The 25045-nt window shown below is 48.5% G+C and overlaps 1 protein-coding gene across 1 annotated transcript in view; it reads right to left on the bottom strand.

The window, feature by feature from the left end:
- SH3PXD2A (SH3 and PX domains 2A) overlaps positions 1-24910 on the bottom strand; it is a 270833-nt gene extending 245923 nt beyond the window's left edge. Inside the window, exon 1 of the mRNA XM_006879958.1 lies at positions 24839-24910. Coding sequence (XP_006880020.1) covers positions 24839-24910 — 72 coding nt within the window. The remainder of the gene's footprint in view (positions 1-24838) is intronic.
- Between the last annotated feature and the right edge of the window lie 135 nt (positions 24911-25045).

The following is a 25045-nucleotide window of genomic DNA, read 5'->3' as shown; positions in this document are numbered from 1 at the left end:
AGGAGGGACAATCTCCTCCTGTACCAGTCAGATCTGATTTGACGGTACACTCACACAAAAATAATAAAAAAATAAAAAATAAATAAATAAAAAATAAAGGTGACCCGTAGGATTATGTATGAATGCAATGTTTCTGCTATTCACACACTCTCCTAAATACCACACACATCCCCACACACAGACACTTCCTCCTTTCTTGTATTAAAGATCTCTTCACCATCTCTAAGGACATTCAGTCTCTGCAATTTCCAACATTGGTACAAGAAACATTCATACTCCTTGTGCCCATTTCTATGCCAACTGGCCAGACTTTACAGTCAGGAAATTTACAACAAACACGCACAGTGGCTCGCACGTGCCTAGAATCTTGCACCTGGGCACAGAAGCCAGTAGTCCATACCCCCTTATCTCTGCTTCCTAAGACAGCAACACTATTCCTGCTACGCTGACCTGCGGTGAAAAGAGTGAGCAGATTTCTATTTATCCAGAAGCCCCTTGTTTCTTTCTTTGCTGGCACAAGTCATATATATATGGTCAGGTTAGCATGTTTCAGAGGCCCGGCATCCCCTGGACATGCTTGCACTGGCTGAGTCCCTAGAAGCTATCGTGTTTGTTACATTTGTTAAGTACTCAGCTGCTAATCACTCCAGAGCTATTCATCTTTCATCAAAAATATGCTGCATTGGGCAAGACTCTTTTCTGACTTCTTTATAATGAAAACCACAGAAGCTTGTAAAAAAAGACAGGCTGGTCTGGGAAGTGGGAGTCATGGGCAGGGGGTGTGTGGCTTAGTTCTACTATTTGCTAGCAGAAATGTGCTACCTTAGTTTGGGTTTATCCCAAAGCCGACCCTAAAAAGATGGCATGGGTGCAGGCTGTGCTGGGGAGAGGGTCCCAGGAAGTTAGGAGAGTGTGACAAGAAAAAGACAAAGGCCATAAAATGTGCACTAGTGAGCAGGTTACCTCCATGGCCATCTGGGCTCAGTGTTGAGATCTGAGGGTCCCACAGACCACCTGAGACAGTAATTCTCATCCACCCTACTGGGTGTGATACTCTCCCTCACCTCTGGCAGGTGAACCTGCTTGGGAAGAGCAAGCTTCTGTGGTGCTGTGGTGTTGTGGCGCTGGGAAAAAACCTTAAGTAAACAAGAAGAGACTAGAAAGCTTGAGATGGAAACCCATCTGTATGCTGAGAACTGTGACAGAGCTGCAGGTGATCTCAGGTAAGCTCTGGGGACCTGGGGCAGGGCATCCTCCCTCGGCCTCCCCTCTCTGTGAAGCAGCAGGATTCTAGGAGCACTTCCTCGCAGGGTCCCTTGAAGGAGTCAAGATACACATGAGAGGAGGTCTCCCATCACCCTATGCACCTGCAGCCCCGCCACAGTAAACATCCAGAGACTCCTCTGGAGAGGAGATGCAGGGGAAGCTGACCTCAGGGTACCAGCCAGAAAAATCAGATTGGGAGAAGGCCCTGAGCATCCACCTCTACCAGCACCACCTCTTCACCTAGCCTGTGGCTGTGACCATAAAGGCAAGGGATGCCTGGATGCCTCATACCAGCTCTGGTCCTTAGCACAGCCCTACATGGCAGCCAGATGAGGGAGCTGAGCTGAGAAGGATGAAATGATTCCTCCAAAGGCCAATTCCTAGGAAACGGCACAATCAGGATTCAATCTCCTATCCCTCCAAACATTTGAACTCCTTTTTCTCAGAAACATTCCACAAGCTCAACCAAGACGCCATGGTCCAACACCATGTGGCCCTATAAAGAATTCTGAGTATACATCCAGCAGGCCCCACCGGGAGGCCAACTCCACCTTCAGTGTCAGCTCAGATAACAGCAAAAAAACTCAACAAAGCTCACCGCCGTCAAGTGGGAACCAACTCACACAGCTGACCCTCCACACGTTTCCAAGGTCGCAGATCACATTGGGAGGTGACTGCCTATCTCCTCCTGTGGAGCTGGCTGGTAGATTCGAACTCCCAGTGAGTACAGCCTTTGGGCTAGCAGTGCACTGCCGACCAGGGCCACCCAGCTCCTCAGATGGATGACGGCAGGAACACTTACATAGGGACAGCACGGCACCAGGAGCTACTGTTCCTCATCGCCTCTAACCCTCCCTACAAGGAGTTTCTACGCCAACCCAACGGCAGGCTCTTCAAACCCAGCAGCTGCACTGTGGGAAGAGGAGGAACCTTCTCTCGTGCAATTTCTAGCCTCTGGAAACCCACTTGTTACTGTGTGCCGTCAAGTCAGAACCAAGTCAAAGCCGATCCTCCAGGGAGGTTTCAGAGCCAGTAAGTTCCTGAGAGGAAACTGTCCATCCTTCTGCAGAGCAGCTGGTGGACGTGAACTGCGTGCCCTGGGATTGTAGTGCAGCTTCTTACCTCTAAGCCACCAGAGCTGGTTCCAACTCAATGGTGGTGAGTTGTTAAGCTGACAATCCTCTGAAAAAGGTGCTGTGATAACTAATAAGCCTCCATTTGGTCCTAATTCTGGGGCCACAGCTCCAGGGCAAACCCCCAGGACAGAGGCCCTTCCTCTCACCCCACCCCTGCCCATTAAGAAGATTGGCTGGCCCTTTAAGAAGGGTGCTGACACAGAGATCTTTGTTTCTTTAGTGTTCATCAATTCTTGTTCAAGGAGAGAGAACAAGCTAATTCTAGTTCCAACATCTGGAGATCCTGCCATCTGATGAAAGAGTTCTGATGGCCTATTTGTTGGTTTGTTCTGCTAATGAAAAGGTTGGGAGTTCGATTCCACCAGCCACTCTGCAGGAGAAAGACGGGCCCATCTCTTCTCAGAAAGACTTACAGCCTTGGAAACCCAGTGGTGGGTCCCGATGAGTCAGAACTGACTCGATCCCAGTGGGTCTGGTTCTCCTGATGGTGAGGGTGGCAATGTGGCAAAGTGGCTAAGGGCTGGCCTTCTGGAACCAGACTGCCCCTTCTCTTTGGAAGCACGACACCTTCCTGGTCTGGAAGCCCTAACAAGGTTTCTCCATGTAACTTTTCCAAAAGTGAGGGTGAAGGAAGAGGGGACCAGAGAACTTCCAAGAGACCAGATCTGGGCAAGCCAAGGTGACTGGGCACACGGCCGATGGGTGCATTGGGCACGGAGCAGTCAGAGAGGGTGACACACCCACTCCCTCCACCTCGCCTAGAGATGACAGGCCGAGCCTCTGGGGTGATCGACCCTCCAGCTGATGTGGTCTCAGCCCGGACCTTCTTTTCATTTTCACATGACATCAGCACAACCACTGCCAAGAAGAATTGAAACCCAGCTCTCCTTTCCACCCTCTGTCCTGTTTTATAACTGGTTCCACCCGACCCTCACATCCGAGTGGAAGTTCTGACCGCAGGCACAAAATGAATTCAACAAATTAGCTCAGAACAGACCCCAAGTCACGTTAGGAGAGCAAGCCTTCCATCAGTTCTTAAGTGAACGTGCACACACAGTTCTTTTGGGGGGCTATTGGCAATCAGGTTGGTTCTGCTTTATCCAGCAAAGGAGGCATATTTTGTCCCTCTCATGGAGCTTGTATTCTGTGCCTGGCTTTGCACAATTAACCATTTAATTCTCACCATAACCCTAAGATATGAGGTGTGGGAAGCTTGTATCTCTTTCAAGGTCCTGGGACCCCTGAGAGGTGAAGCTGGAGTTCAAACCCAAGCTTCAACCACCCAGGCTAGCTGCCTCTCTATCACCTGTCTTCATCCTCGTGCAGCCTGTAATATCCATACCAGCGGCTGATTTTATAGATTTGGAAACTGAGGCCTGGAGTTAAGCTACCTGCCCAAGGACACGAAGCCCAGCATGAGGGTCTTGCACTTGTGGCCACCACATGGACCTGCCTCACAGAAGGACAGGCTGAGATAATGCCAGAGGGTGGCCAACAGGCTGAAGCCACCTGGACGAGGACAAGCCAGGGTGTGCCCCGGGGCAAAGGCAACCCCCAACATCCCGAGCCATCAAACCAGAGTGTGGGGTGGAGTGAAAGCCAGGCTGCTGACAAACGGGCAGCCAAGATGTTAGAGCCAACAACAGCTGCTGTTTATTTTGGGGCCAGGGAAGAGGGAAGGGCTAGTTAGAACTCATCTTCTTCCAACAATAAACTGGGCAGCAGGCTAGGGAGGCCGCCTCCTCTCAGCTAAAGCAACAGTCCCTGCGGCCACCTGTTGGGCTTCAGTAAGAGCTGGTGCTCCAAGTGACAAAAGAATCTCTCCAGACACTCTAATCTGGCCTCCACCAATAAACACCGAGCCCTCCTCGGCCCCCTCCCCACACCCCATGTGCCCAGACTTGTAAATGGTCCAGGAAGAGCAAGCATGCACAGGCGCACACACACCCCCACACACACAGAGCAAGCCCACCCCCTGCAGGGTCAGGTTCCAGGAACAAATGGTTTTTCCTGTCTGGGGAAGAAAGTGAGACTGCTCACCAGTCACCAGCTTTTGGTTCCTGACTGCCACGTTAACTCCCCTCTTGCCAGCACCTAACAAGTGTCTTAAGTCAGCCAACCTGGGCTTCCCCCAGGGAGTAAGAAGATTCCCTGCAAATTTACAAGGCCCAGTGCCTGGTTCTGAAGCCCAGTTCTGCCTCTTTCCCATCTAGGACTTCAGCCAAGGAACTAATGATGCGTCTGTGCCAGAGTGCTCCTTGGAGGCAAAGATGACAAAGCTCCGTCTCACACACTTTGGGCATCTTTCTAGGAGAGGCTAGTCCTTGGAGAGGGACATCGTGCTTGGAAAGGTGGAGGGACGCTGAGGGAGAGAAAGACCCTCCACCAGGTGGACACAGTGACTGCAACAATGGGCTCAAGTGTGTCAGAGATTGTGAGAACCGCGCAGGATAAGACAGAGTTCAGGTTTGTTGTTCATAGGGGTTGCTATGAGTCATACTCAACTTGGCGTCACCTAACAATAACAACAACTATGCTTTTATCGGTAAAGAAAGAACCATGGCAGTGCTTTTCTCATAGGCCTATTGTAAATAAAATGATTGGAAGAGGCTGGCTTCCTAATTAGTGTCAGCTGCTATAATTATTAATTAGTCTTGGAGTTTTCTTCTCTGTTAATACTGGAAGGCAGCTTCCCTGGATAGAGTCAGGTTCCCAGACAAGCCCACAGAAGAACCAAAGATACCTGGCCCTTGGCACTAGAATTCTGCCCATCCTATGGATGAGAAAGGTGGGCTAGCCTGAGAATTTTAACCTCATTCACAATATAACCTTAGTAGCAACAAGTGTATCAAGTTTCAAACAACAAACTGCCACAATTTTAAATTGTTGTTGTTGTTGCTATGTGCTATTGAGTCACACATGACTCATAGCGACCCTGTGTACAAAAGCTCTGAAGCCTGTACTATCCTGCGCCAGTCTCACTAACTCTGACACACCTAATCCCATCTCCCCAGTTACCATGTCAATACACCTAATCCATGGTCTTCCTCTCCTGTGCTGTCCCTCCACCCTTCTAAGCATGACGTCTTCTCTAAGGACTGGTCCCTCAACCCATCTCATCCAGGGTCTTCCTCTCCTACACTGTCCCTCCACCCTTCCGAGCATGATGTATTTCTCCAACGACTGGTCCCTCAATCCATCTCATAAGGGGTCTTCCTCTTCCGCGCTGTCCCTTCACCCTTCCAAGCATGATGTCCTTCTCCAAGAACTGATCCCTCTTGGCCACACGCCCAATGTATGTGAGATGGACCTTCAAAATCCTAGCCTCCAAGGAGAAACTTGGTTTCACCCTAAGACAGACCTATTTATTCTCTTGGTGGTCCATGGTATGTCTAACACTCTTCTCCAGCACCACAACTCAAAGGCATCAATTCTTCTTCTGTCATACTTACTCACTGTCCAGCTCTCTAATGCATAGCAAGCAACTGTGAAGATCATGGCCTGGATCAGGCAACCCTTAGTCTCTACACCCACATAAAAATATTTTAGAAACAAATGAGTTGGGTGAGAGGAAGATGTTTTAAGGGAAAGCAAGCTTCTTCCAAGGAGTTTAACACACTGATTAGCGACTTAGGGTAATCCAGATCCTCTAATACTAAGAAGCTAAAGAAAAAAATGAGAGGACCCAAAGAACACAGCCTTTGCAGATACACTCCCTCCACCCTCAGGCTCCCAGCTAATGTTCATTTAGTGAGAATTTCTACATGTGCACTCTCATTGTGGCCCTGGAGTTCCTATCCTGGACATGGCTGATGGTGGGTCTGGGTCCCTCTTTCCAGAAAGCCCCTCATTTTAAAAAAAAATATTTTATATTGGTTTGCTTATGAAGTTCATATTCATTGTGTCTCACACTATCCTTCACTCACACTGTGCTTCATACATAGTTCCCATTCTTTATGTTTTAGAAAATAAATCATCATTGAACGATGCCCACCGTTATCTTGTCATGCCAGATCTTTGACATTTCCTTTACCCACCCTTCCCTCCACCCATCAAATCATGTGACCCTTTGACAGACCCCCCCCCCGCCCATCCTGACCCCTCTGCTCCCATCCTCCTCCCACCTTGGGTCCTCATACACGTTTTACTAGTTATCTTTCTATTGCTACAATAATGGTTATGTGCAGGATTTGTTCTTAGGAGATTTAGTTCACACAGCATAATTCTCTCCGGTCCCTCCAAAGTTAGGTAGTAAATTTTTTTAAAGACTTGCTCCTGCATGCTGTATAGTATTCCATTGTGTGAATGTACCACAATTTCTCAGTCTATTCAATTTTGGTTGGACATCTGGGCTGTTTCCATGTTCTTGAGATGGTGAATAATGCTGCTGCTGTGAATACTGGTGTACAAACTCCATTTATCTCTCAGTTTTCTTTTTCTCAGGGTATATTCCCAGCAGTGGAATAGCTGGGTCAGACGGAATTTCTATGTTCAGCTTTTTGAGGAAATGCTAAACTGTCATCCAGAGTAGTTATACCATTTTACAATCCCAACAGTGTATGAGAGTTCCTATCTCTCCATATCCTCGCCAGCATTTATTACTTGTTGTCCTGTTAAACTTTGCCACTGCTACTGGAGTGAGATTGTATCTCATTGTGGTTTTAATTTGCATATCTCCTCTTGCCAGCGGTTTTGCATTCTTCATGTGTCTGTTGGCAATCCAAATGTCTTCCTCTGTGAAAAGTATTTCTGTATCTTTTGTCCATTTTATAACTGGGTTATTAGTCTTTTTTTTTTTCTTTCTTCTGAAAGCCCTGTATGATTCTATAAGGTCCTGTATGATTCTGTAAACTTTTGTTTGGAGACCCTTGTTTGAGATGGTATTATCAACTGTTTTTTTCCCAGTCAGTAGGTTTTCTTTTCACCGTACTGGGAAAAGTTTTTGATGGGCGCAGGGAGTTAATCTCTAGAAGGTCCTATTCATCCATTTTATCCTCTCCTAGTTGTGTATTTCTGGCTGTGTTTGTCAGCCTTTTTGTACTATGAAGCCTTTCCATTTTTAAAACTAATTTTTTTATTGTGACTTGAGTGAAAGTTTACAGAGCAAACTCACTTTCCATCCAACAATTGATGTCATTATGTTTCAGAACACTGACTGTAAAGTTCACATTGCAACAGCACTCTTCCATTCCCTTTCTGTGTTTCCCATTTCCATTCATTGAAAGGTTTCCATCTTAAGGGGAGAAAGCTGTCAAACAACTTATCAGGTTATGTTTTGCCTGTTTCAGTCTTCACGAAATCAAGAACACACCTTCCTGCTGAGTAGAGCACTTTGCCAAGTGCTCTGAGGTACAGACTCAATTAGAATCCTTTTCCCTGGCTGATCCCATAGCCTATAGCTCTCCTTGACCATCCCTGACTCCATCAGGCAAAACCAGCCTCCTCACCCTTCCCTGTGATCCCACCCTGTGACCTAAAAACTGCTGTTCTCTTTCCTTCAATAATTTTTCTCTCAAATATCCACATGTCTCATTCTCTCACCTCCCTAAAGTCTTTACATAATGTCACCAACACAGTGGGCCTGTCCCTCACCCATGCCTATACCACTGAATCTCAATCTATTAATTTCAATGAAAATTTGCAGAGACTTTGGAGAGATATCGTGCTTTTCTCTCTCTCTCTCTCATTGGCATCTAGTTGGAATCAACTCAAAGAAAATTTTCAGAGACTATAAATTATATGGGAAGAGATTGTCATCTTTCTCCCTCAGAATAGCCAATAGATTCAAACCGCCTGCCTTTAGATTGGCAGTACAATTCCTTACCACTAAGCCACCAGACCTCCCTTTGTTGTTATTGCTTTTCTTTAACCACAAGAATAGAAGCTTTAAAAGGCTGCATTCCCAGTGCTTGGGAGCTTCCAGAAACAGAATGCATGAATGAATGAATGAATGAGGAACGTGATTCTGTGTCTGATCAAGGTCCATTCCTCTGGGGGCTTTTCCATCAGTCAAGCACTCAAGACACAGCCTTGCCAAAAGCTGAACCTCCCACAGACATTCCTGGTAAGAGCTAAATGAGGTAACAATAATAAATACAACAAAAATTCAGGGGAAAGAGGATAATATTTTTGAAGTAATATGGCAGGGACACTTCTAAGAGATGGCAGAAACAAAGCAAAATCAGGAAGGATAATCACGACACTGATGACCACAAGCTACCATGAGCATGGCAGGCACTATGCAGAGACGACCCTATGGGTTAAGCTGTATTAATCTTCCCATTTTAAGGATTAGGACATTGAGTCCCATGAAGGTAAAGAAACTTGACCAAGACCAACAAGCTAATAGGAGACAGTGTGGCCATTCACACCGGCTTCAGCGCCCTGCCCACATCTCTTGCCCCGAGCACCTGCTGGCTGGCACTTGAGCTCATCTGATTTGCCACAGCCTGGCTTTGCCTGAGCAGGCAAAGGCTGAAAGTGCCAGGGAACTAAACACCTGCTCCTAACCACACCATTGGGCTATATCCCCCCATCTCCGACAAAGACACGGAGCCCCAGTCAGAGCCTCACAGAACCAGACCTTCAAGAGCACCTCTGGACTAGCCTTCAAGGGGAACAGAAATCTGAAGCCCAAAATAGAGGGCAGACGTGGCCGCAGGTCCATTCTTGGCAGCGAGAGGCTGGTTATCTTATCCCAAGCAGCTCCAACCACATCACGTGTCAGTAGAGGGGATGGAGGGGAAGGACAGACAGAGTGAGCAGGTGGTTTGGGGCTTAACCCAGACCTTTGAAGGCTTATCTGGGACCCCCGTGACAAGCTCCCTTACCTCCAGCTTCTCAGACGCTGTCATGCAAAGTAAGGGGTGCTCAGCCTGAATGTCCATTGTACAGCATTCCTGTAGACCCCACTAAGTAAGGAGGGGGGGTTCAGCCTGCCACGGCAATGCCCACAGCGCGGCATTTCTTTAGGCCCCACAAGGTAAGGGGTGCTCAGCCTGAATGCCCACTGTACAGCATTCCTGTAGACCCCACTAAGTAAGGAGGGGGGGTTCAGCCTGCCATGGCAGTGCCCACTGCACAGCATTCCTGGAGGCCCTCTCCCTCTTTTAAGAGCCAAGAGCAGTGCTGTCAGCCTTCCCAACCAGACTAGAGCCAAAGTCTAGGCCAACACCTCTGCATGTGTGCACACACCAGACGAGAAATGCAGACACAAAGACTAGACCTGATGGGTGCAGAGAGGCCGGTTTTGACCAAACTAGGTGTAGTTAGATTTGACAGGAGGTGCTTCTAGCTGGGGCCGGAGAAGAAAAGGGAATTCCTCTCAAACAGCTGCCCAATCTTCCTGGACTGGGAGGTAGCACACTTCCAAGGAGCACAGTGGAAAGACCACAGGCTTTATTGCCATGGAGATCAAGGTTCAAATCTGTGTTTTCCCTGCAAAGTCTGTTGGACCCCTGTACCTCGTTTGAAAGTAGGATCTTTGGAGATCAGTTAAAGCAGCAGGAGATCATGGGGGGTTGTTGCTGTTATTGTTGAGCGCGGTCAAATTGATTTCCGATTCCTACCACCACCACGTGTCAGCATAGAACTGCCTGCCTCATTGGGGTTTCTGTACATTGCCAGAAATGCAGCTTCTTACCACTAGGCCACCAGAACCGCTCATGCTGAACTGAGGGCTAATAATCCACATGACTGTGTCACAAACAAGATCCACAGAGACAGGAAGTCAAAGGAAGGAAGGCACGTGGCATGGTAGCTGCAGGTCAAGAGCAGAAAGAACTCCCAAGCTCCTAGAAGCTAGGAGAAAGGCCTAGAAGCTTCCTTCTCAGAGCCCTCAGAAGAAACTAACACAGCCTAGACCAGGGCCCACGCCTGTCGCCTCGAGACCTGCAAGACGACAAGTTTCTGTTCTTACAAACCACCCATCCACCCTGTGGTCCAGGGAAGCCGTGAGAGGCAGAGCTCAGTGCACCGCTGACTTTTTCTGAGGCTTCCAAGTTTTTAACTTTGGACAGTCTTTTCGGTTTTACTTTTTAGCAGAGAACACTTGCATTTTCCAGGTTTCCATCTTGCTTAGGTCCTGGTTTTCACAGGTTTTTCTCTCCTCTGTCATGACGGCCCAGGGAAAGCACTGAGTCAGCGCGGACAAGATGCTACAGCTCCCTGATCCCTGAGCCCCGGTCTCCTCACCTACAAACAGAGGAGGTGTCTTACTTTATAGGGTCATTTAGGAGTCAGTTCTGACTTCACAGCCATGACTTTGAGCTTGTGGGGGTTATTTTATTTCTTTCTTTTTATTATTGTGTGTGTACAATCAAATCAGATCTGGCTGGTACAGGAGATTGGTACAGAAGGAGATTGAATCTCCTTTTCCAGCAGAACATCTGGTAGATTCAAACTGCGTACCTCTGGGATTGCAGTGCAGCTTCTTGCCACTAGGCCACCAGAGCCCTCTATGTTGTGGTTATTTAAATAAGGTCCCTGGTGGCATAGTGAGTTATGTGTTAGAGTACTAACCATAACGTTGGTAGTTCAAGTCCACTGGCCTTTCTGTGGGTGAAGGACGAGGCAGCCTGCCTATCAAGGTCTGCAGCCTCAGAAACTCAATGTGGGGGGGGGGGACGCCTTGCGTTAGACTCGCCTAGAGAAGAGGAAGCCTGGATTGGGTTTAATACAGGGATTAGGAGCCCTAGCGATGCAGTGATTAAGAAGTCAGCTACCTGGGGTTGGGGAGAGACTGAGTAAGATGGGTTCAATAATGTATACTGCACTGAAACAGAGGAGGGAGAGAACCGTCTAAAAGAGAGATGTAACTGGGTATTTCTGTCATCACAGGAGACTAGAGCGAGGGCTGCATGGTGAAGGGGACCTGGGGGAGTGTTTGTAAAACAATGAAAGAATCTTTTCTTTTACTTTTCCATAATTTTTGGACTCATGTACTTATAACTTGTTAGTCAAATTTGTGTCTTCTAGGTTGCAACACCCCCATGATACATCTTGAAGGATATGTACATGTACAGCCAAGCACAATCAATAAGAGTGCATCTGAATTCCAAAATCAATCTCCATAATAGTCTATGTGTTTCCTACTGCCAAAGGGGCCCTTTAGAGTAGTGAGAGAAGATCTTCACCCTGAAACCCACAGCGTCCCTTTTCAGCAGGAAGTAGCTAAGAGAATACGCCGTCCCCTTTTCCTTATGACTCAGGGTGAAGTCTCTCTCAGGGAGGAGTGATAGGGAATGGCAAAGGATACACTGACAAAGAAGATTAATCAGAACTGGCTTTGACAAGCACTGTGGCATTTGGACAAGAACAAACTGGGAGGAGGGTAGAGAGAATAGTACAACAATGAATGAGTGGAAGCCCAAAATCTCTGTAAATGTTTATGAAAATTAATAAAATATAATTATAGGAAAAAAAAAAAAGTCAGCTACCTCCCAAGGTTAATTGGAATTGTGTGTGAAATATGCCTATCCAGAGATGTAGCATTCTATACATATCACCAAATAATTTATAGCTGTAATATTTTTAGACATTTAAATTACATGTCAAGCATTTAAAGTGAATTTGATGTTAAAAGTAAAGCATATATTCAAAGCAACAACAACAAAAACAAAAGATCAAAAGGTCAGCGGTTTGAGACCACCAGCTACTGCTCCCTGGAGAAAGACGTGGCAGCCCGCCCCCTTAAAGCGGTAAAGCCTTGGCTATCATGAGGGGCCCATCCAATTCAGTCCTACGGGGTCCCTGAATCAGAATCAAATTGCCAGCAAGAGCCTGACACCAAAGTTTAGATGAGAGAGGTGGATTAGCTGGCCAACCTCCAGGAGTTTGGGGAGCCACCATCCCCTCATTGATAAATGACAGAGTCCCTTTCCAGGTGCCAGACACTACACTCAGGGTTCAGTTGATAAACACCAGGCCAGGAGGCAGTGCTCAGGAGTGCTGGGAGCCACTGGCAGCAGTGTGCCCAGTCCATCAGGCGGCCTCCTCTGTTGTTGCAGAGAGAAATTCTCCCACACAGCCGAGGCCCTTAAAATAGCCTTTTGGGCCTGCGCCATCAGGAAACGGAATAAAGCTGGGTCAGAATCGGGCCTACCATGAAATATTAACAAAGCAGCTCCCTCAGATGACAGGGACAATCCCTCCACACTCAGTATGCACAGGTGGACCAACACGGCCAGGCAGGACTTCTCAGCAAACAGCACCTCTCCACAGGGTGACACCATGTGGGGCCAACTGAGGCCCTCACTACCCCTGAGATTGGATAAGGCACAGTGACAGTATGAACTGGGCACATGTTGGGGGTGGTGACATTAAAAACCCTTGTTGTTGTTGTTAAGTGCTGTTGAGTCGTCGTAGATGACTCATAGAGACCCTATGAACGAAAGACCTGAACGTTTGTATAACTTTTATATCATTGTCTAACTATATAATTTCTCCACGTTCATAGAGTTTCCGGAAGCAAGCTATCTCAGAAGTGGATGCCACTCTTACTTACAATTAAATACCGTTGGGTTTGTGATTTATTTACTGTGGGGTCTAAGCTTTCTGAACCTCAGTCTCCATATATGTAAAATGGGTTAAAAATGTAGATCTTCAAGCCATTGTACACATAAATAAAAATAAAAATAAGTGTGTACCTTCAGGGCTTGTATGAGGATCATGGATTATAAATGAAACGGCTGGCAGGGCCTGGCAGCAAGCAGGATTCCAAGCAAGGTAGCTGCAGTGATGGGAGGGGCAAAGCCTCCTTTAATTACCACCAAGTGAGAATACTCCTGGCAAAAGGAACCAGCAAGGGCTCTCCACCAGGGGCCACACAGTGAGTGGCTGCAAAAGTGCAAAGTGGCCCACACCCATCAGTGCTGGCCCCACCTGGTCCACCCTGCAGGTTCATGATCAGCACCAGGCAACAGCCCCACCCCTCACTTCCTGGAACTGCCTTTGGATCTGATAAAAGCTATCAACTTCCAGGGTCTGAAGTTCAAGGGATCCCAGAGCCAGATTAGGTTACCCCGGGGATTCACATCATTTACGCTGCATTGATGCACAGCGGAAGACCCCATCCCCACCCCGCATGCCTCCACCCAGGCTTGGGGAGGGTGGCTTCCTCACCAGCCAAAAGGAAATGACAGCAAAGAGCCAGGAAAAGCAGCCGGTACAGGGGCAGAAAGCACAGCTGTTTCCCCTCTGCTGGCTCAGGGGCCGGGGTGTCACTTCCTCCTACCAGGTAAGAGCAGCAGAGGTGGGGTGCAAGGGGCTGCCCCTTCCCATTCACAAAAATGGTCAATTCCCAGCAAAGCACATTTCTCAGAGGTGGCTGTCCAGAGCAAGGTATTCACTGAGGGCCTAGTGTGTCCATCAGCCTGGTCTACAAGGATTTTCAGTGCAGGAATCCGCTGCCTTTGGGTAAATTCCAACTCATAGTGGCTTCCACTGGGTTTCAGAAGCTATAAATTTTAACAAGGAAGGGATTGCCTCACCTTACTCTCATAGAGCTACTGGTGGTTTTGAAATGTCAACCTTTAGGTTAGCAGGCTGACACTATCAGACCATCAGACTCTCTGGGTAGGGAGGCTTTGTTCAAAAATTCCCCAAGGGCCAGGGACCCAGGTGACTGAGAAAGACAGAGGAGGGGTAGGTTCCCTGAGGACAGAGCCTTCTCGGGATGTAAGCAGCCATCGTGGAGCTGACTCCACTCCACAGCTGCCTTATGCATGTCCGTCCAATGCTCCACAGGGTGCTCAGTGGCTGGCTTGCCAAAAGTGCACTGCTGGATTTGAACCATGTACCAATTTAGGTTGACAGCACATTTCCTTATCAATGAGCTACCATATTCACGTCCCTACAGAATTTCATCTCTTGTGTGCAGGCCAGGTGAGAAAGGGAACAACAGCCCATTCTCCAGGTAAGTAAATGAAAATGTAGAACAGGAAAGATACAGAGCTTGACAAGTGACCTGGCCAAGCTCCAGAGCCTCATCCCTTCAGCTGTAACCCAAAGTAGGTGTGAGCTGGGGCTGTGGAGTCTCTCTGGGGACTGGGAGGGGGGGTGCGGGCAAGATTTGCAAACAGCAGGCCTGGATTGAGACAGCCTCTTCCACAGGGAGCCGATCAGCTGTGTGGTGTTCAACAGTACATTTCAAAACCCCAACTTCACAACCTCATCTACCAAATATGGGTAGAATTGTAACTCTTGGCAGGTCAGAAGTAGGTAGGTTAGCTATAGTTTTAAATCAGTCTCTGAAGAAATGCAACCAGCAAATTCCTCCGCAGTGAGGGACAGTAAGGTTTTTAGCTCTGGACACATCATCAGGGAAGACCAAATGCCAGAAAATTACATTGCCATGGACTGAACTGTGTGCCCCAAAATAAGTGTCATCAATTCTGAAGTGATACCTGGGGATGTAACCCCATTTGGGAGGAGGGTTTTCTTTGTTACTTTGACAAGGTCCCACCAGTGCAGGGTTTGCCTTCAACCAATCACTTCTGAGATATAAAAAGAGAAGATCAGGTATGCAGGCAAGGACGCACAGATGGGAAAAGACAGATGTGACACAACATGAAGACTGTCAGGGAATTCTGAGGACCTGGAGCCAAAAAGAAACAATGACCTTCCTCTAGAGCCAGTGCCCTGAGTTCAGACTTCTAGCTCTAAATGAGGAGCATTCCGTTTGTTAAAACCACACTTGTGATATTTCTGGTACAGCAGCAGCAGAGGGAACTAACTAACATGGACAGCAAGCTTAGTGAAGCAGGAGGTCAGTGGAAAAGAGCGTAGCCCTCCATGAGATGGATAAACCCAACAGAGGCAAGACCAGATTCAACGGCATGAAGGACTATCCTGCACTTCATTCAGTTCTTCCAAGGTCACCACACAGGGCTGGGAGGTGGTGGGAGGTCAAAGAAGAGGTAGTGTGAAGCACTGCATTTAAAACCAAAATACACTCAGCTACATCTTGAAGTGGAAGGCACAATTAGCATAGATGTTTCCATCTTTAGCATTAGCTCCCAGACCCTACAAAGATAGGCCCTTAACGCTCTTGTCCCAGAGGGGATTATAGAGCAGGGAATGTGGGTGGCAAACACCCCACCCCGGAAAGACACCACAGCCAGAGCCTCCACTGGTAAAGCCCAAACCAGCCAACACCTCACTCTCCAGAGACCTCTAGGATGCAATCTGAAAATGGAGAAGCTGAGTTCCCACCAGCCAGGTGGGATCCCAAAGCAGAACAAGAAAGCAGCTTCAGACCTTACCTAGCTCTGCTCCAACCCTGGCTACAAGAACAAGCCTAGAATCAGTCTTAGAATCCACCAGAAGGGCCCGTGGTGACACTCAGCCCTGCCCCTAATCCCACTTTGAGAATAAAAGATTTAGAGATCTCTGCGCAATAAAAGTTGACCTAGGTTTAGTAAAGTGCAATCCCTCAGAGGTACTGGGGTTCTCAGAAGGTGGCCCCACCTTCCTCTTTACCTATCTCTCCCTGGGTATTATGCCCACATCATCATCCCCTCTAATACCTTTGTTTTCCCCTTGCTTACAATGTCATTTCTGCTGCCCCCACCCCACCCCAAACCCCCCGTCTCATCTACATCTTAAGCATGCCTCAAGGCCCACTATGAAGCCTGCCTTCTGAAGACAGCCTTTGCTGAAAACTCCAGGCCTGGGTGTTCTCCATTCTCTGATCAGCTCTAAGTCCTTTAGTGCACTGCAACTCCTAACTTTAGGATTTAATAATTACAGAGAACAGTTAAGCAGCACTCAATACTTGCCAGCAACTGTTCTAAACTCTTTACTTTTTTGACTTATTTAATCTTCACCATGACCTTATGTTCTTTTTTTTTTTTTTGGTGAGAAAAATTTATATTTAGAATTAGCCCGCTGGACTCAGTTAAGATGATCCCAATTTTGTTGGCAACATCCAAAGCATCATAGTCAAGAGTAAGTAGAACATAGGCCTTCTTCTCTCCATCAGGCCTAATCAAAGTGTTGACCTTGGCCACATCAATGTCACAGAGCTTCTTTACAGCTTGTTTAATTTGGTGCTTGTTGGCCTTGACATCCACAATGAACACAAGTGTGTTGTTATCTTCTTCATAGCTGACTCAGTGGTCAGGGGAAATTTGATGATGGCATAGTGGTCAAGCTTGTTTCTCCTGGGGGCGCTCTTCCGGGGGTATTTGGGGTGCCTTCAGAGTCTCAGCGTCTTAGACCACCGGAAGGTGGGTGATGTGCAGATCTTTTTTTTTTTTTTTTTTCTGTGGATGCCCTTTTGGGTGCCTTCTTGGCCTTCAATGTCTTTGCTTTGGCTTCAGTTTTGGGAGGGGCAGGGGCTTCCTTCTTTGCTTTCGGAGACATCTTTGTAGCGACCTTATGTTCTTGTGGGCCATCCAGTCAACTGCAATCCATATGGCTCTGAACCTTGTCCTGTCCTGAGCCAACCTCACTCTCTCTGACACACCTGTCATCATTGCTGTAGTCACTGTGTAAATCATCTCATCCAGGGTCTCCCTCTCCCGCATTGACCCTCCATTCTTCCAAGCATGATGTCCTTCTCCAAGGACTAGTCCTCCTGGCAACAGGCCCAAAGTATGTGAAACAGAGTTTCAAAATCTCTTCTCCAAGGAACAACCTAGTTTCACCCTCTAAGCTAGTTTCTAATTCCTCATATTTCTTGTTACTTTGTTGCAGGTGAGGAAACTGAGACTCAGCCAGGTAAGTGAACTTGCACTGGGTCCCTCCCATGTCTGGTAAGTGGTTCCCTCCCAGGGAATCTCCAACCACACAGCCCTTCCTGACACAACTCTCCTGTTCCTGGCAGGGGCTGCACTGGATGGCAGGTGATACCTCTCTCACACTCCTCCACTCTAACAGAAAAAAAAGTAGCATGTGTGTCAGAGACCAGTGTGTACTTCCCTGAATTACCCTGAGTAAGAATCACATGAACTCTCTGAGCCTCAATTTCCACATCTGTAAAATGGGGATGAAAGCACCTACCCACCTTATGTGGTTATTACAAAGCTCAAATAAAATTCTCTCTATAGGCTTTGGTGGCACAGAGGTTAAGTGCTCGGTTGGTAACCAAAAAAAAGGATGCCAGTCCCTGGAGGGAGGAAGGTTCAGCCGTCTGCTTCGGTGAAGAGGCAGCCTTGGAATCTCTCTGGGGCAGTTCCAGCATGTCCTCTAGGGATGCTATGGGTCAGAATCAACTTGATGGCAACAGGTCTTGGGTTTGGTTTTCCAAACTCTGGTGTCTAAGGTGTAAGGAATCGTGCTGTCAACCCAAAGGCATGTGGTTCAAATCCACCAACTGCCCCAATGGAGAAAGATGGGCAATCTCCTCCCATGTGATTAACTGCCTCTGAAAACCCACCAGATGGTCAGCTATGAGGCGGTCCCAACTTCAAGATATACATCAACCACCAGCAGCACCATCATATACTTTGGTCATGTCGTCAGGAAAGGCCAGTCCTTAGAAGGGCACAGCATGTTTCAAAAGGCAGAGGAAGGGAACAAGAGAGGAAAAGGTTCAGTGAGTGGACTGACACAGTGACTTAACAGTGGGCGTTAAGACCAGCAGAGACAGTAAGGATGCTGCAGGATTGACAAGGTCCTGACCTGCGGTCCACAGAGTCGCTGAGAGTCGGCAGTTGATGCAACAGCATCTGACAACAGCGACACCTCCCGCGTTGCCTGTACGCAGCAGTCCTTTCTGCCCCTTCTTCACTTGCACCTCTTGACATCCTCGCTGGCTCTGGCTGGCGCCCTGCACACAGCAGAGACTCAGTTCCTGCTGCTGCTGAGGCCACCTACCTGGAAGTGACCCAGGAGCACGAGGGGCTTTCCTGAGGCTCACCCCTCCCACCCTCACATCCAGGCCCTTGTCCGCTCTGTCCATCTGCTGTCCTGTGACTGACCCACGCAGCTCTGGAAGCAGCATCTTTTGAAAAGCTGACACCTTCTTCGGGAGCTTTCATTATTTTTGGCAATTGCCATGGCAGAGAACACCTCTGGCCCTCACACAGAATCTGTTTCCAAAACCAGCATCCCCACCTCATTTCCCACACACACCCCTTGTCCTTCCTGTTCCCTGGATCCCTATCCTGAGCCACAATCCCTTTCCTGGATTCTCAGAACTCAAAGAAGTGTAACTACTGTATAAATCCATTATTTGTTTTATTTCATTTAATTAAGAGGCAGAAGAGAACACAGTTGCCTGTTAATACTTTTTTTCCCCCTTCTGGCCAAGAAATATTATGGTCAATGACTCAGGCTAAGGAAATTAGAAGGTAATTTCCAAGCAACTGCTGTTCAAGTCCAGAATCTTCTGACAAACCTCCTTGAGTTCAGTCTCCACTGTCCATTAACTCATTCAGGCCTCCAGAACATCTCTCTGGCCAAGGCAGCAGCTGGCATTTATATTTCTGGAGCTGGAGCCAGTGTCCTCTGACATCAACTAGGCTGATTTGCACCTCCCCCCAACCCCCACCTCTCTGCTGGCCACCACACATGGTGATCCCAACCCGGATCTGTGCCCAAAAAACTCTCACTCAGCTCCTGACAAATGGCTGGTTGAGCTCCCGGTTCCAACAGGCTTGAAGGATGTGGTTGGTTGTTCCATAAGCCTGGTCAAGCTTGTGAATCACCCCTAGATCACTTCCCTTCCCGGAGAAGAAGAAGAAACTGTTCCTGTGGGATGTGTGAGTATGTGAGTGTGTGAGAGAGACAGAGACAGAGAGGAAGATAAGGAGAGACGGTGCCTAACTTGGGAGGGACTGGAGAGCCTAACGCTAAGTGAACTAACTCAGTCCCATAAGGAGAAATACTGTAGAAAGCGGTTATTGTAGAAATAGATAATTAGTAAAATGTGTATGAGGATCCAAGGGGGACGGGTAGGAGCAGAGGGGTGAGGATCACATAATCATAAGGTCACATAATTTGATGGGTGGAGGGAGGAGGGGTAAAGGAAATGGGAAAGACCTGGTGTGAAAAACAATGTATATTAACTTTGTAAGTAAACCAGTATAAAATAAAAATTTTATTAAAAAGAGAGAGGCAGTGTGTGCAACAAAGCAGACTCACCTGGGACCAGGACCTTATTTGGCTCTGCCCTCACCTGGAACCTGGCCTACTTCTCTCTCCAAATCCATATTCTTTCTCTTCTTCCCAACTCACCTCCTCTGCCCCCCGTGCTCAGCTCCAGCAGTCCGCCCCAGGTTTCGACAGCTGCACTGTGTTTATCTGTCTCCCTCGTACACAGGGAGTTTTCCACGGGGCGTGTGACCCAGTTTCCCATCAGACTCTCAACAGCTGGACCTCTTTTTTTTTTTTTTGGCCTGGTCTTCTCCTTTTAAGCTTCACCTACCAGATCCTCAAGGTACTTCAATGTCTTGATCTGAAACATAAGAACTATATGCATTGAATGTCTATGATGGGGGTACAGATACTCAGGTAGACGCTTTACTCAAACCATCTCAGGTGGACTTCCCAACAGCCCTGTGAGGTTACAAGGGCAGGAAACTGCGAACAAGTCCACACAGATGCGAAGTGCCAGAGGCAGGGTTTGAACCCCAATCTGTCCAACCACTCTAATTCTATAATGGAACTTGTCCTTAAGAAAACCCTTTTCATCCACCAGATGCTCTGCCGGGGAAGGAGGGGCAATCTCCTCCTGTACCAGTCAGATCTGATTTGACGGTACACGCACACAAAAATAATAAAATAAAATTTTAAAAAAATAAAAAAATGTTCTTCTTTAAAAAATATATTTAAAAAAAATGAAAACCCTTTTCATTCATGAGCTGAATATTCTAACTCTCTGGAAGCTGGATGTATGGTCTAAGGACTTAAGAGGGGAGGATGAAAGGCAGAGAAATGAACGAGTCTACAGCTAGTCCCAAGATCAAGTCCGAAGTCTGTGATGCTCTAAATATGTGAGAGGAGGTATTCCTTCCACACAATCAAGCCTGGAGTCAACACTCCAAGTGTCAGTGGACCAAACAGCATCCTGGACCTCCTCCTCTCCTCCCGCCCACAGTGATCTCTTTCCATTGTTCATTACAAACTCATCCACATGGGTGGCACCGGATGAATGCCCCAGACCATCAGACAGTCCTCAAGTATCACCACGCACTGTCCCCTAACTCTAGCACATGCCTGGGCCTGATCCTCCTGGAAAAATGCCATTTGAGTTTGAGGAGGAGGGTCCCAGCTTGTGTTCAAATCTTCCTTTGAAGGCAAAATGACCTGAGTTCAAATCCCAGCCCAGCCTCACACTAACTGGCGGGCCCTGAGCAAGCTGGCCTACTTCCCCAAGACTCGGCTTGTCCCTGTGTGTAAGGAGATCACAGACCCTCCACCGCAGAACTGAGGGCATCCAGTGACACAATGCCTGTGAAGCAAGGTCGGCGCCAGCCCTGCTGCACGGCTGTAACTACTACTACGGCCAGTCTCTGCGGTCCGCGAAGTCTCCTGTGCAGGATCAGAACATTCATGGCTGGTATTTATCTGAAATAAACAACCGGGAAAGGAAACGACTGTGAAAGCACAATGCCTTCCAAATGCAAACAGAAATAATTTCTTGTTTGTTTTAGATAAACCAGCCCTTCTCTACCACCAGATGACCTGACATACACCTGCAAATGCATGTGGGTACACAGAGTTCTAAGGAGGCCTGAAGATGAGTGAGAGCTGCCCAATGGTTTACAGCAAACACCAGTTTAAAGAGGAGTGGTGTGAGGCCAAAGCCAGCTGACCTAAGGTCTCCCTGGGGGCAGCTCATAAAAACAAGGAGGAGTCCAGGGAGCCTGACCTCAGCAACAGCTGTCCCCTCAACCCCACCCCAAGAAGGGGCTTAGCAACGAGGAAGGAGGCCAGGGGCTGACAGATAGAGGTCACTTGCCTGCCTTTTCCTAAACAGACCAAGAGCACAAGACCCTTTGTGACTGCACAGCTCTTTGTCATCCTGGGGACGAGCAGACCCTTTGCATGGTGTCCTGAGAGAACCTTTGCAGCATGTTCCCAGAGCTCTGAAGCCAGCAGAGTCCCTCCTGCTCGGGCCCCAGGCCTCTCATCAGCTTGCTCTGGCTAACACACACACATCCCACAAAATCTCTCTGCCCTGCAATTTACCCAACCACACTCAGAACTCGCCATCAGCAGAGGAGAGGCCAGAAAGAGGCCTGAGTCTCTAAGTGGAGGGGGCTTGTAGAACACCCCTGACTGGGTCAGTATGTCCTGCCAGCTGACCACGCTGCAGAGCCTTACCCAGAAGGCTTCACCCTCTGCTTTGTAGTGTCTACCGAGCAAGGAGAGGAGAGCTTAAGGCTAAGTGCCACACCTCACCAACTGGCTCCTCTTGGCCTTGTTGGCCTTGCTGGACCCTATTACTTAGTGCTATGCCCCTATATTATGCAAGGAGCTCTGGTGGCTGAGTGGGTAAGGAGTTGCACTGCCAACTCAAAGGCAGGTGGTTCAAATCCACTAGCTGCTCCATGGAAGAAAGATGGGCAATGTCCTCCCATGTGATTTTATAGTCTCTGAAAACCCGCTGGAGGGTCAGCTATGAGTTGGTTCCAACTCGAGGGCACACAATAACAACAGTAACTGCAACCACCTTATGTACTAATGACCCAAGCATCTAGGTCCCCTGCTACCACCAGATGTTCACCTGGCAAGTCAACCCTTGCCAGGTCTTGGGGTGCACCCAATGAGCAAAATTCACACTCTAGGGAAGGAACAGTTAAACCAGGTGCAAGGATGATCTGTGTGGCAATTTACTTTACCCAATCTGGTTCTGTTTCCTTAGCTGTAAAACAAGAAGGTTGAGCCAGGGGAGTCTTTGGGCCCCTACAAGCTCTATGATTCCACAACTTAGAACACTTTCTCCTTTGTTTTCTAGAACCATTGCTCAGAGCTCTAGATGGTCCCATCTGTTTGGTGACATCACTCTCTGCCCAAACATAGTGTCATTGATTCAGCCATAGGAAGTGGAGATGTCCCGGGAAGGACTGTATCCATAAAAAGGGAGGAAATTATCATTTCAAGGGGAATGGATAAGACTCTTTTTCTATTTTCCACACAGAACAAGTTATTATCCGTCTTAAAAGCCATGATCTTTCTTCTTCTTCTTTTTTTTTTTTTTTGCCAGACTGTCAATAGTTGCTTTTGAAAAGTATTTTCATGGTCACAATTTCATGAATATTAATTCATTATGCTGCTCCTTGGAGACAAGGATTCTGAATCTCTGTCTAACTAACATACTTTGGATATGTTGCAAGGAGGGCTCAGTCCTTGGAGTGGCACATCATGCTTGGGAGGTTAGAGGGACAGAGCAAGAGAGGAAGACCTGGGATGAGATGGATTGACTCAGTGACTGGGGTAATGGGGGGAGGTGTGTCAGAGACAATAATGTTGGCACAGGATAGAGCAAGGTTTAGGTCTGTAGTACCTAAAGTCTCTACGAGTCACAGGCAACTTGATGGCACATAACAACAACGACAATTCAATGAATGTTTACTCTGTGCCAGGAAATAGACTATGTATTTTATAGCAATCATTCATTTAATTCTCTGGACAGCACAGCGAATCAGGTACCATTATTCTCCTTACTTTAAAAATGAGGAAAGGGAGACCCAGGGAGGTTAAGCAACTTGCCTGAGATCACCCAGCCACCAACTAACAGAGTAGCTCTGAACAAGATTCTCTAACTTCCGAGTTACAGCTCTTTCCCCTTCTGTCAATATTGCCCGGCAGAGTTCCTGGTCACCTTGGCAACACTGATGGCTTGCTGCCAGCCTCTCCTGCATCAGTAATCTTGGACATCACTGGTCAGGGTTCAAATTTGATGTTTCACCTACAATTCACAGCTGGTGAGGCACCTGCCTGGGTGGGTGGGTCTCAGAGCAAAGAGTGCCATCTGTTGAAAGTAGGGCCAACCTTACTAACTTAACCAAGGATTGGAACAGAGACATTTAGCCTGCAACATCTGAGAAATGAAGTCAGGAAAACAAACTCCGCCAGTCGGACAGTGTAGAAATGGACATCTCTCCCCAGAACAGTACCAACTAGTTGCCCCAGCTCTACAAAGGAAGTTTTCTTGAAACGGCAGTGGGGGACATTTGCCCAATCAGGCAGCACAAAAGAACTTTCTGACCATGCCAAGGTACATACCCCACGGGCATCTAGCTCCCTGCTCAGTGATGGGACTAGTTTCCAAGTTTACCTTCTCTTCAACTTCAGTCCAGTCCCATTGGCTCACGGGTAAAGAAATAAAAAATTCAGGGCTCTGGGTGATAAAGGTAGAAAGGGCAGCCTGGGGCAGAGATTAGTGCGGACCGCCCCCTTCCAACAGGAAAATGAAAGGCACTCCGGAGACCCGTGTGCAATAGAGGGGAGCAGCCGACAGCCTGTTCTAATTGTTAAAATTAATGCTTTGGGCAGTTCTAAATCCTCCCCTTTAAAATGCCTAATTTGCAAATAAGATGCAGCCGAGCTGTCCCAAAGTCATCTGTGTTCTGACAGATGCCCAGCCGAATGTCTGTTTCTTTTTTCTCAAGTACAAGAGCAAAGATGCTCACACAGGCGTCCCCTGGGCGTCAAGAACACCGTGTTTCTTTCCTAAGGCGCGAAGCATGTGAAGACAGGGCCGCTGAGATGAGAGGGGGTCCCACAGACCCCGGACCTGGGCCCAGTCAACCTGAGACCCTTCTCATTAAGTTCGCCCAGAGGAAGGGGGAGGGGCGGCGGGCGGTCCTCAGAGACTACAGCAAACATTGGCCTCCCCGCTTGTCTGGGGCTGGGGCATCACTTAAGAGGAAATGAACCCGGCTAAGGGTCACGTCCAGAGGAGGGATAAAAGGAAAAGCCACAGCGCTCCTCACGCCGACGGACACAATGACTTTAAGGAGGAAATCACAGCTCGGGGCTGCGGGTGGAGGTGGGGCAGGGGGTGCAGCCACTTCCTTCTGCCCCGAGACAAGGGCCTTGGAAGGCAGGGACAGGGGCGAGAGTAGGGGGCAGCGCGAGGCTTGCCCAGCGCCGGCCTCTGAGAGCAGCAGGGTCTGTGTGAGCCCCAGCGACCGGAGCCCCGAGGGAGGCCGAGGAAGGTGCTTCCTCCCACCGAGGTTCTCAGGGACCAGTGCGGGGCCCTCTGGAGGGAGGGGGGGTGTCCTCGTCCATCAAAGTTCAGGCGGACAGATGACTTCACCGGTGTAACGGACAAGGGCAGCCACTTGCCAATTCCAATGCCAAAAAAAGAAAGCAGGGAGGGCGAGTGGAGGAAGGACAGACAAGGCTCCCCGGAGATCACAGTGCCCTGCGGGGTGACCGCACAGACGCCGCTGCCCTGTGGGCGCTCGGGAGCCAGGGGCCACCCCTTCCTGGGGGTCGCAGCCAGCCCTCAGCAGGGGGTGCGGCGGGGCACAACTCACATAGTGCTTGGAGGGGTTCCTCCGCTTCTCCACGTCCACCACCGTGGCGTCTTGCACGCAGTAGGCGAGCATCTTCCCCCACAAAGCGAGCGGTGCCCCCCGGCGGCGTCACCTTCTCATCCCGTGCAGGTCCGACTCCTCCGCGCCCCGACTCCCCCCCGCCGCTGCCCGGGCTCCCCGCGCCCGCAGGTACAGCCCCGGCGCGGG

The sequence above is a fragment of the Elephantulus edwardii genome, unplaced genomic scaffold, assembly GCF_000299155.1.
Source record: "Elephantulus edwardii isolate Elephantulus edwardi_28Jun2011 unplaced genomic scaffold, EleEdw1.0 scaffold00006, whole genome shotgun sequence".
Classification (NCBI taxonomy): Eukaryota; Metazoa; Chordata; class Mammalia; order Macroscelidea; family Macroscelididae; genus Elephantulus; species Elephantulus edwardii.
Note: the sequence above shows the minus strand (reverse complement) of the source record. Positions and strands in the feature narration are given on the sequence as shown.